At 40.2% G+C, this 11,878-nt stretch overlaps 1 protein-coding gene across 1 annotated transcript in view; it reads left to right on the top strand.

Annotated features, from left to right (window-relative positions):
* Window positions 1-592: 592 nt before the first annotated feature.
* LOC107590980 (CUGBP Elav-like family member 2) overlaps window positions 593-11,878 on the top strand; it is a 101,611-nt gene continuing 90,325 nt past the window's right edge. The window contains exon 1 of the mRNA XM_016279951.1: window positions 593-882. Coding sequence (XP_016135437.1) covers window positions 764-882 — 119 coding nt within the window. The 5' untranslated portion in view covers window positions 593-763. The remainder of the gene's footprint in view (window positions 883-11,878) is intronic.

Below are 11,878 nucleotides of genomic sequence, written 5' to 3'. Positions count from 1 at the left end.
CCTCTGGTGTTGTCTCAGAAAGAAAAAAAATGAGTAGCATTGCTGCAAAACCTAACCCGGAATCATTGAACTGTTTCAAAACTTGGCACACTAAATGGGATAAACCTCTCAGGCCAAGAGAAGACAAGTCCAGTTTATGGTGTAACCTTTTCAAAATTGTTCCATAATTTCATCACCATAGTAATTGTCACAATGTGTACTCTTTCACCATGTTACCCATACCTCATGTGCATCATCTGGAAGACTTTTGCCTATGAATACACAGGGAATATCTGGGTGCAGGTAACATCTACATATACTACCAAGTACCAACATTGTAGCAATACAAACAATACAAGCAAAGCTATTCTTTAAGTGGACCTCTCAGTATGGTTGATTCACTTATCTTTATGGTTGATGCACTTCTTTAGTTGTTATTCTTGTACGGATACGAAATACGAGCTGTCCTAAGGGGTGATGGGCATCCTGGACAACAGCAGGCTTCTCAATGCTAGCCAGCACCAGGCTAACAGCACTAGCTCTGGCCCAAAAACAACATGAGCTGTCAAAAAGCGTTATCACAGCCCAGTGAATCAGACGGGAGGAGGGAGGGACGAGGGGAAGGAGGAGGGTGCCGGTGAGGGTGGATGGGTGGGAGTGTTACTGTGTGAGAGAGAGAGAGAGGATTCAAACGCTAGAGAAAAGGCCAGCGTACACCCGCCACAACTGAAAGCACAAGGATTGTGTGAGTGTGTAGTGCGTGCTTGCGTTCGGAGTAACGGCGATGTTGGAGCACTCGTCTGAGCTGGGCTTTGTGCCGAGTGTGTGTGTGGACAGCATGCGATACCCATCCACCGTGAACAGCGCTGTCTCCATGAGGAGCACAGAAGAACTGCTGCTGAGGTAAAGCTGTCCCTGGACAGCACACAAAGACATGCATGCACACACATACACACAGATCCGGCTAGCTCCGAAAGGTTTGCTGTTGTTCATAGCTGCAGGCATGCGGCGAGCCGTTTCAGGAATGTTTGGTTGACGGCAGCCCTGCGGTTTTGTTGGCGCGGTTCGTTGACATGCCGTTTATAGGCCGTTTGAGCGGTGTGTGCATGCAGTTGTGTTTTTGTCAAATTGCGGGACCCTGCCTGCGCTGTACTGCCTGCACTTGTCTTGCCAGCCGTAAAAATGTGCACCTTGCAACATTCCCCTCTCTTGTTTCTCTTCCCTACGGTTCGTTCGGAGCCTCTTAGAAGACTGAAGAGTTGATACAGCTATAAAGAAGTATTTGAAGATGCGCGTGCATGCACACAGGATAATGCAAGGCGTGTGTGTGCAAGGGAAACAGAGTGACAGAAAGAGGCACTGCATCCTTGATAATAAAATTGTGCTTGTGTGCTCACTTATTGCAGTCGCCTTTTTGCACTTATTGCAGATGCATTTCCATGCAAGCGGTCCTAATCTGTATTAATGCACCCTGTAAAGTGTGCGAGTATATTTGCATACATTTAAGTGTGCAAACGCACTTGCGAGGACCTAAATTCTGAGTTTGTTTGGATGTAATAATCGCATTAAACAAAGAGAGGGACGAGCAGGGGGGGGGTTAAGCCCCGTCCCGCCGCTAGAAAGATGTCTGCTTTTGTTTGCATGCCTCTCTGATGATTGGATTTAGAAGGGTGGGGGGGGGTCTGGAGAGGAGTGGGGCATTCGGTGGAGAGATGTAGGGAGGGTACCGCTGAAAGCATTCTCAACAATGGGACGCCCCGACAATGAGGCTGTCACTCACTTTGTGGCTTGTTTTCTACCTCTCTTCTCCTCTCCTCTCAGTCTCTGTCTCTCTGGCCATTTTTTAAAAGTGGAGAAGGGTGCTAATCAGGCCGTGTTGGGTTGGTTTTTATCCCAGGGTTATGGCCGGTTAATAACACAGGCGTTTAATGTGCAGAGTGTAATGGGGTGTGAGAGCATTAGTTGGGTCAGAGAGCGGTGTTGGTTTAAAGAGTAGATTTATGGCCTTTTACTCATTCATTGTGCTTGTGCTCAATGGCTTTTAAAATAGCCCCCGAGGAACATGAATCTCTCCGATGACTTCGGTCAGGTCTTCTGGTGTAACACACACACACACACACACACACATACACCTTGGCCATAACTCAACCTCCTCCAATAAAGAAATGTCAAGTGGAAAATTGCCGTACAGGTCCGTAACCATCACACACACGTGTGTGCACAGGCAAGCTCATTAGAGAAATATGACTGTATGTTAACAAATGTATCCCAATGCGACTGGGGCTGAATCTATTATCTTGAGAACGTTTATCATTATTTGATGAAAAAAATGATTTATGGTGCTACATGAAGGGCCATATACATGGGAAAAATGTACATGCCGGGACTGTAAATAAATCTATTGTATGTGCCCCTGGCAGTTGGTGTAATGCAACGTTCGCTGAGGACTCAAATCAATTTATGCCGCTGTGCCTAACTTCAATCCATCTGATGGCGAATGTACTGTAATGATGGCTAGAAATGCAATGACTTTATTTAAGATTGATCGTTAGGTATAATATTACTGATATCGAACATCTCTGAAATGTCTTTTGTGCTATTTATGTTCCGAAACCTAGTGGGCTGCCTACCCAGACATCAATTTTGGGCATCACAGTTTTAAAACCAAGTAGGATGCCTACCTAGACATCATTTTTAGTCATCATAGGCATGTTTAAATGTTAATTTATGATGCCCAAAAATGTTTCAGTAGGTAGGCAGCTCATGATATTATCAAGCGCAGCCTGTATGAGTGTTCTTTTGAAGACTTTGGCTGAGAAGGCTATTTAAATTCTTTAGCTAAGGCTGAATGGGTTTCTCACAGGAAGTTGAAGGGTTAAGTAATCACAGATGACACCAGGTCAGTTTGCGCTTCACGGGCTTACACTATCTTCCTAAAACCGCTCGTACAGCACTGCCGACTCTCCTCTATAAACACTGGAGTTTGTACTCTGCAATTAGTGGCTTGGAAAGCCTTTCATTGCGGTAAAACAAGGCAATGGCGGTTGTGTCAGTGTGCGGCTGCGGCGATGGGCTGCCGTCACTGTGCATTCTGGGATATGTGTGCGAGCGTGTTGCAGAAATGGGTGGTTTTGTGTTATAGGAGAATGACCTGTCCCAAGGTGCCCACCGTCGAGCTGTGGCTCAATGAAGCTGCGCGAGTTTCAAATGAGAAGCAGTGACCAGCACTCTCAGGGTCCCGCTTTAATGAGGGGAATGGGGGGAGGGATGTTGAAACAAAGGAAGGGGGTGAGATGGATAGAGAAAGGAAAGGGGGAAAAGGCTCCTTAATGAATGTAGGGCTTGGAGAGAAACGGCAAATTTATTTAAACTCCAATTTCGCTACCCAAGACCTGTTCAATTAAACCAGTAAGGTTCATTGCACTTGGTAAAAATCACTTGGCATTCTGGCATAGCGGGAACTAAAAATGGGCCTGTACTCCGATTGTGAGGTGGTTTTATGATTTAGGAGGCAGATTTTGTTCTACATCAATATGACAGAACAGAGAAGCACGTGGAATTAATATTAGAGGAGTGTAGAGCGGTTGGAATGCAATATGATATGCTGTTGATGTCCTGTGATGTCATAATAGCATTACTGCTGGTTGGCATGGCGATAATGTAAACAACAGGGGTCGAGTTGATGTAGTAGATTAGACAGGCTAGTGATCCCAGATTACACTGACAAGCTTACACACATGCTCTAGCAAAACCACAGGATGGGCCTGTACTCCGATTGTGAGGTGGTTTTATGATTTAGGAGGCAGATTTTGTTCTACATCAATATGACAGAACAGAGAAGCACGTGAAATTAATATTAGAGGAGTGTAGAGCGGTTGGAATGCAATATGATATGCTGTTGATGTCCTGTGATGTCATAATAGCATTACTGCTGGTTGGCATGGCGATAATGTAAACAACAGGGGTCGAGTTGATGTAGTAGATTAGACAGGCTAGTGATCCCAGATTACACTGACAAGCTTACACACATGCTCTAGCAAAACCACAGTACTCAAGGGGGGTGATAGCATTAGCGTCAAATGTGTCATTAAACCGCATGTGTTATTATTCAGATGGGCAGTTAGAAACATGTTGACAGTTCAAATGGATAGTTGACTCAAGAAACTGACCATAGTAATGTACGAATTCAAAGACTTGTGTCTTCCATTGAACACAAAAGTTGAAGAACAACCTGACTGTTTTTGTACTATATGTTGAAAGTGAATGAGTACTAAGGCTTTCAAGCTTCAATACAGGCACCATAGAAGTACCATAAAAGTATCCTAAAAGTAATAGTTTTCCAAAACCACATAATAGCTTAAATTAAGTCATATTCTCCTCCATTAAGCTTCTAACCATTGCAACTGTATCGTTGAGTCACTGGGTTAAACTTTAGAACCACGTCAGTCCAATTCACAAACAAATCATTCAGACCTATTTTCTGAACTGGATCAACGATGCTTTGTAAATTATTTTCTTTCTAAAAATGTATAATTTTTAAATTAATTTTAAATAATTATTTCAGACATGATTTCCGCTGAGTGGTAATGTTCACCTCACACATTCAGTTTTGATTAGTGTACATCAGATCTGGTCTGGCTGTCACATACAGTCTAGCTGCAAAAGTTCAAATATTTCAATAACAGAAGCTCAAATCTCAAATCAAAGCATACACATACATTATGGTAAGAACAGTTCACATACTACTACCATTTGCTGGAGACTAGACAATGAACTAGCATTCCAATCTTTTCTCTGATGTTTGGCATACACCCAGAACACTGTGCATGTAGTTTAGTTCTTTTGATGTGTAATGCCGAATTAATTACATCATCTGTGTATGTGCACACTTGACCTGACCTGAGGCAAAGTATCTATAGTATGCAACATAGCGTAACTAAGAGTATGCGTATGTATATGTGTGCGTTCACCCAAATGAGCACGCTCACTGCTTTACATAATCCATGAGTTAATCAAATATTCATGAGCCCAAACATTCTTCTGACAGACTGCTGACAGCCCGTCTGTCCGTCTACATGCACGCATGCACAAGGCTATAGGCTAGGGCTGATGTATAAACTGTGCAACAATAGAAAGATTTTGCTATACCATGATATATTTTTGCATTTCTCTCATTGGATGTTGTTTACATGTAGTAGTAACTTTAGTTGTTTACACAGTCAAGCGTGGTGCAACTTTCTGCATGAGTTTAACTGATATGTGGTGTGCATATACTGGATATTTTGAATATTGCTAATTAATTTAGAATTTAGAATTGGAACTAAAGGTTTTAAAGACACTTCTACCAACCCAGACTCATTTATTACGTTGCTTCTTGCAAGTTTTGCGACACTTTCAAAGTGAAATGTCCAGTGATTGGTGCTAACAGCGCATTCAGTTTTATCCAAAACGGATGAACATGAATCTGGCAGCGTTTTATTATTTATGTTGGTTGTTGTACGTATCGCAGCAGTTTGGAAACTGTCCAGTGATTGGCGCTAAAAAGTTAATGCCTTTTGACAACAATAGAAAGATTTTGCTATACCGTGATATATTTTTGCATTTCTCTCATTGGATGTTGTTTACATGTAGTAGTAACTTTAGTTGTTTACACAGTCAAGCGTGGTGCAACTTTCTGCATGAGTTTAACTGATATGTGGTGTGCATATACTGGATATTTTGAATATTGCTAATTTATAGGGATGCACGATATATCGGCCACCATATCGGTATCGGTACCAACCCAGACTCATTTATTACGTTGCTTCTTGCAAGTTTTGCGACACTTTCAAAGTGAAATGTCCAGTGATTGGTGCTAACAGCGCATTCAGTTTTATCCAAAACGGATGAACATGAATCTGGCAGCGTTTTATTATTTATGTTGGTTGTTGTACGTATCGCAGCAGTTTGGAAACTGTCCAGTGATTGGCGCTAAAAAGTTAATGCCTTTTGAAAATATCATACCACCTACACTAAACCCTACCCTAAACCTAACTAATAATGTTAATAAACGAAAATGTGAGATAAAAAGGCATTTGCTGAAGCAACCATGCAGCTTTAGCTTGCTTACAAGTCTTGGAATGCTTTCATCATGACTTGTGTTTCACGGGACTTTTACCCAAATGCCCTGCATGCCCCTATCACCGGTACCAGGTGAGCTACCAAGCAAGTTTACTACATAACTGGATACATATTAGTTACATAAGTAAACATAGTAATTTTTAATAATTATACACTATGGTAAAAGTGTTTTGAATTATATGTGAATATGTATAGATACGTTTATGCAGTTTTGCAAAAAAATGAAAGTAGAGGCACATTTTTTTCAAATACGCCTATGTTGACTTCTACAGCATTGCTTTTTAAATGTGCTCTAAGTGATAGCAGTTAGCAGTTCTGGACCTTATGCTGGGCTTAGTTGCTCAAATAGACACACCCCCCTTATTCTAAAAATCCACCCTACAGAAATACCATTGAGACGGGCGATGGAGAAGGAGAGCACTTGTCAATTTAAGTTTACGAGTTCCTTCTTTTCCAGCCGCTATGCTTCCTCGATTTTTTTAAGACCACTCCAAATGCATGCAGTCTTTTTTCCCACCCCATATCTGCCATCTTTAACATGTTCTCCTTCTTATCCCCCATCTATCTACCTTCCCTGCCCCCACCCCTTTCTCTTTCTCTCTCTCCGTTCGGTTTGAACTCCTGGTGTACTATTTTTGTCTCTGTACATTGCGGCCTGCCGGGCCTGCCTTTCTCTCTCTCTCTTTCTCTCTTGTCTCCTTGCTCTCCTCCTGCGTGGTCAATCAATACGTGTTATAGGCCAGCTGGGTCCAGACCTAAAGGGGAGAGGCGTAGAGAGAGAGAGAAGGTGTGAGAAAGAGAGAGAGAGAACACTGAGAACAAGGACCCCAAGAATATGAGGCTGAACAAGGGCGTAACTAGGATGCGAAGACATTGGGAGCTCAGCGCAGGGAATTTATGGCAAAATAATAAAGATTTGCTGGAGGTTATGAATGTAATGCACCATGATATGAATCATAAAAGATAAGATAAACTATATGCATAACATTTTATGTGTGAAGATATTGTGCCTGATGATTCAAAAATTTTGTTTTAGTGCCTACTACAGTAGGGTAGAGTGGGGGAAAAGGCCCTTTAAGGACTGTGTAATTTTTATTTATTTATTTTTTCTGCGAAACAAAGGTTAAATGTGTCCAGAATAGTTATCATAGTTTTAGTGACAATTACATAAACTATAAACCCCGTATGAAAAATGTCTAGAGTTTTCATGTTGTTAGATTTAAAAAAAAAATATATATATATATATACGTACCAACGTATATATATTGGTATATATATATATTTGTACCAAGGGGGCGTTTTGTAAAATTCCCCCAGTCTGACAAATCAATTTATTTTATTAATTTACAGCAAAATCAGATTACAGGCAGTTTTAGCTTAAAATTAAAAAGAATATAATCAATAATTAGGATTTACAAAATTATAATAGCCTATCTGAAAAATATTGTTAGCTGATGCTAACTGGCTAGCTAACTAGCTACCTGATGCTAACTTGAAACAGGCACGGCGCCAGAATTTTTTTCTCTACCAGTGCTAAGGGGGGGGGCTAGACCAATATGTGGGGGTGCTAAGAAAATAAATAATATTGATGATGTCAGAGTAAACCGGGGCTATTCAAAATTCTGACGGGGCTATAGCCCCCCCTAGCCCCGGTGTAGCGACGTCACTGACTTGAAAACTGATGTTTTTAAATATAATGTCTAAATATGTTTATACAACCAACTAGTTAGAATACATTTGATGGAAAAACAAAGGATTTGACGTTCAGGACAGAGTAACTAGTGAAAGAGGTAAAAGGGTAACAGTAACAACTGCAGAAGGAAGAACAGGGAAACCTTTGACCTGAGAGTGTGAGAGAGAGTGAGAGGAAGAGCGAGGAATAGAGGAGCCCATATGAAAGACGTCTTGTGGCTAAATTCCATTATCTTCTGTGAGAGAGAATTATATCAGCCCTTAAGTGCTTTCATCAGACTTCTTAACCCCAAGAGAAGGACACAGCCAGAAAGATTGAAAGATGTTCGGGGGCGACATGAAGGACTGTGGCATGAGTTCTTGTTCCGAACTGCTTAAGCTGCTTAATACCACACGCAAATTGTCCCCGCTACCTGCCCGATATCAGTAAAATGGGTATCCTGAGAAATCACTCTATCCCTGTTGCCCCTTTTCCATGGACAGGGTGCCAGAGCTCGATCCTGGTGTGAATCCACAGCAGAAAAACAGTTTTGGGACAGAAAATTGACTCTGCATTTTCCCCTAAAAGCTGCTGGATTTTAGCTCCTTAAAACTAAGTAAGATTCATAGTATGACTATAAACAAAGTGTGCTATGTGCTGTTTACTTCTGCGAAGGTTATCTAGTAATGTGCTTAGTTGCGTCAACGTTTAGCTCTCAAATCAGTTTGGGTTTATTTCCCTCGGGTTGGCTGCCATGTCTTTAGAGGGCTTAGTTTTGAAGAAAAGGAGTGAATTTAAAAACAGAGAAGTTAGCAGAGCAGCTAGGCTTGAAAAAATATTTTAGTTCTGTATGGAAATGTTCCATATTAAGCAAAAATATTCTTTACAAATGTCTATTTCACATCAAAGAGCTATGCCCACATACAAGGTGATTGCTTGTGTAAGCAGTCTACAATACGTCCTTTCCTTCATGTTCGCCCATAATTCTTCCGTCTAAGCTTTGGCTCTCTTTGGGTTTACTGCTGAATTTTCTCTTCAGACAGAAACCCATTTAGTGAATTCATCATCTCCATAACATGCGTACCAGCAATGCCGAGCATTCGTAAATTGCTTCTTTATTGCACAATCCATTATGTAATGGTATATTTGCTCAAGGTAGTAGATATCACATTGTGCGAGAACAGCGGAATGTTTATAAACCTGTCCAGAACTCGCATTGCATTTCTTTTTCTTTTTTCACCCCCAAAATTGATTTTTTTTTCTTTGTAATTGATGCACAAATTAATATTTTAGGGCAGTGGACTGTATAAGTACTTTCATTTTGTGTTGGTGGTTTTAGGCCTACATATATTGACTTGAATAATGTAATGTAATGTAATGTCGGAAATTATTGTATATTACCTACTTTATTTATTTATTTATGAGTCACCTTTGCTCAACTGTCCAAGCTGGAGGCAGTATTCAAAAATGTTTCTTAGAGGGAAAGATGACCCCAGCGGCTCAGTTTGCGTAGTATAATAATTTGTGTAAAATCATTACAGAAATATTGGCCTAAACTGTCTGTAAGGATCAGGCTCTAGGGTTAGTTTTGTCTTTTGTTTTCTCATAAATGCTAGAGTAAGACGGAAATATTGATTGTGCATCCTTGCATACACAAACACCTCCCTTGAACGCATGCAAATACTAGCACGTTATTGGCTACAGGTCATAACAGACCACAACCAGTGTTTTCTTTATTGCAATTTGACAAAGCTGTTTTATACAGGTTTCATTTGGCTATTTGTTGCTGGTTATAGCACTTTAATTCTATGCAACTGCTTTTTAACAACAGCTGAAATCCTTCATTGCACTTGGTCTTTAAAGACAAGCATGGCCCATTAGGGATTTTTGTTTTGTTTTGAAGCTTTTGGCTGAATATGTTGTTATCTAATTACCATAGACAATGTAAAGGCATAAACTGCAAAGCAGTGCAGTTTTTAATGGTTCCTAATTGAGGCAGTATATCCCCAGATCTTTTTATTTTATGTGGCCATGCGCTACAGAATGCAAGGCACAACGTCCTCCTCTTCCCCATCATTTGTGTGTGTGTGTGTGTGTGTGTGTGTGTGTGTGTGTATATATATATATATATATATGCATTAAGCATTAGTGTGTTTCCCATGACCTAGTTCCTGCACGTGCTCTGTAGAGCCGCGGCTCCAGACCCCCTTCCCCTGGAGGCACACGAGTGGAAAACAAAAAGAAAACGCACTCTTTCATACGCATGAACGGATGAGCACACTAAAATGGGGATGCGGCTTCATATTGCATTCATCATTTGATGCAATAAATACACCGCTGCAATAAATCTTCAATACCTAGAGGTTTCTTTATCACCTCTCAACCTCATTTTGGTCTACGACTTTTTCTACCATGGTAATTTCAATAATTAGGAACAATGTTTCTGCAAGGTTGCTTTTTATAGAGAAGGTACAGTTTGCCCTCAAAGATGAAAAATATAGGGTTGTTCATTATCAAATATGTTTTTTCTTTCTTCTGTTGAACACAAAAAGAATATTTTGCTCAGTTTGAGTTATTTTGCCCTGGCTACAATGAAAGTGAAAGGGGACTGGAGATGTTTATAGAGATAGTTCACCGAAAAATTTAAATTCTGTCATCATTTACTCACCCTCAAGTTGTTCCAAACCTGTGTGAGTTTCTTTCTTCTGTTAAACATTACACAGTATATTTTAAAGAATGTTAGTAACCAAACAGTTGACGGTAGCCATTGACTTCCATGATATTTGTTTTTTCTCCATGCTATGGAAGTCAACTGTTTGGTTGCCAGTATTCTTCAAAATATCTTCTTTTGTCATATAGGTTTGGAACAGAATTAAAATTTTTGGGTGAACTATCCTTTTAACTAATGAAATGACATTATATCTTGGAGTGTTGTATTTGAATTTATGTAAATGTGATTTAAGAGCTATTGTGGAGGGCAATATTTTCAGCTGGACTACTTTAGTAACAAACAGAACCAGGGTTGCCAGGTTTTCAGAACAAAACCCGCCCAATCGCTACTCGAAACTAGCCCAAAACTAGCCCAATCGCGTCCTGAGGGGGTCTCCCGTTAAAAAACGCGTTCTGGGGATAAAATACACCTTTTTTTGTTTTGTTGGGGTTCCCCTGGAAAAATTTGCATTCCAGGGACTAAATATCAAGTTATTGGGGTCGCTTCAACCCGCTGCAACAGGTTTAAAGGGTTAGTTCATCCAAAAATGAAAATTAGGCTGTGTTTTACTCACCCCCGATGCATCCTAGGTGTATATGACTTTCTTCTTTCAGACGAATCCAGTCGGATTTATTTGAAAAATTGTCTTTGATCTTTCAAGCTTTATCATTGCACTCAGCGAGTGTTGCAGTGCTTCGGTTCAAAAGACCTGAATTAAAAAGCACCCTTCCATAAAAAAAGTGTCTCACACGGCTCTGGGGGGGGTGAACAAAGGCCTCCTGTAGCGAATCGATGTGTTTTTGTAAGAAAAATATCCATATTCAAAACGTAATAATCACTTGAATCTAGCTTGCACTCACTGTTGTACACTGGAAGCAGTTCCGGGGGGGGATGACGTATGAGGTTGGCGTTGCGCATGCTTCACTCAGAAGTGACGCACACGGAAACGCAGCGGAGAGTCAAGTCAGGTCAAGTCACCATTATTTATATAGCGCTTTTAACAATACAGATTGTGTCAAAGCAACTGAACAGCATTAATTAGGAAAATAGTGTATCCTAAATCAGAGAGAAAAAAACACCTGCGAAATTACAAACAGTAGCTATTTGACGAGACTAAATAATGACTTCATTCTCTTCCAGAGATTCCAAAATATGTACTTTGGAATTTGGAGTGGGGTAACTTGACCATTTCTTACTATGTGTCAGTAAGTTCTTGTTATTTTAGCATGTGTGTTTTGGCTCAGTGTTATGTTAGAATCATTACTATACTCATACCTTTTGTTCTTTTAATATTTTGAATTGTTTTTAGCTTTTTTTTTTTCATTTAAATGTTTAGTTTTGAAATGTTGTTGTATGCATTTGTCATTTTTATTTAATTTATTTTATTTTCTTAAATG

The sequence above is a fragment of the Sinocyclocheilus grahami genome, unplaced genomic scaffold, assembly GCF_001515645.1.
Source record: "Sinocyclocheilus grahami isolate Dianchi unplaced genomic scaffold, SAMN03320097.WGS_v1.1 scaffold135.1, whole genome shotgun sequence".
Taxonomy (NCBI): domain Eukaryota; kingdom Metazoa; phylum Chordata; class Actinopteri; order Cypriniformes; family Cyprinidae; genus Sinocyclocheilus; species Sinocyclocheilus grahami.
Note: the sequence above shows the minus strand (reverse complement) of the source record. Positions and strands in the feature narration are given on the sequence as shown.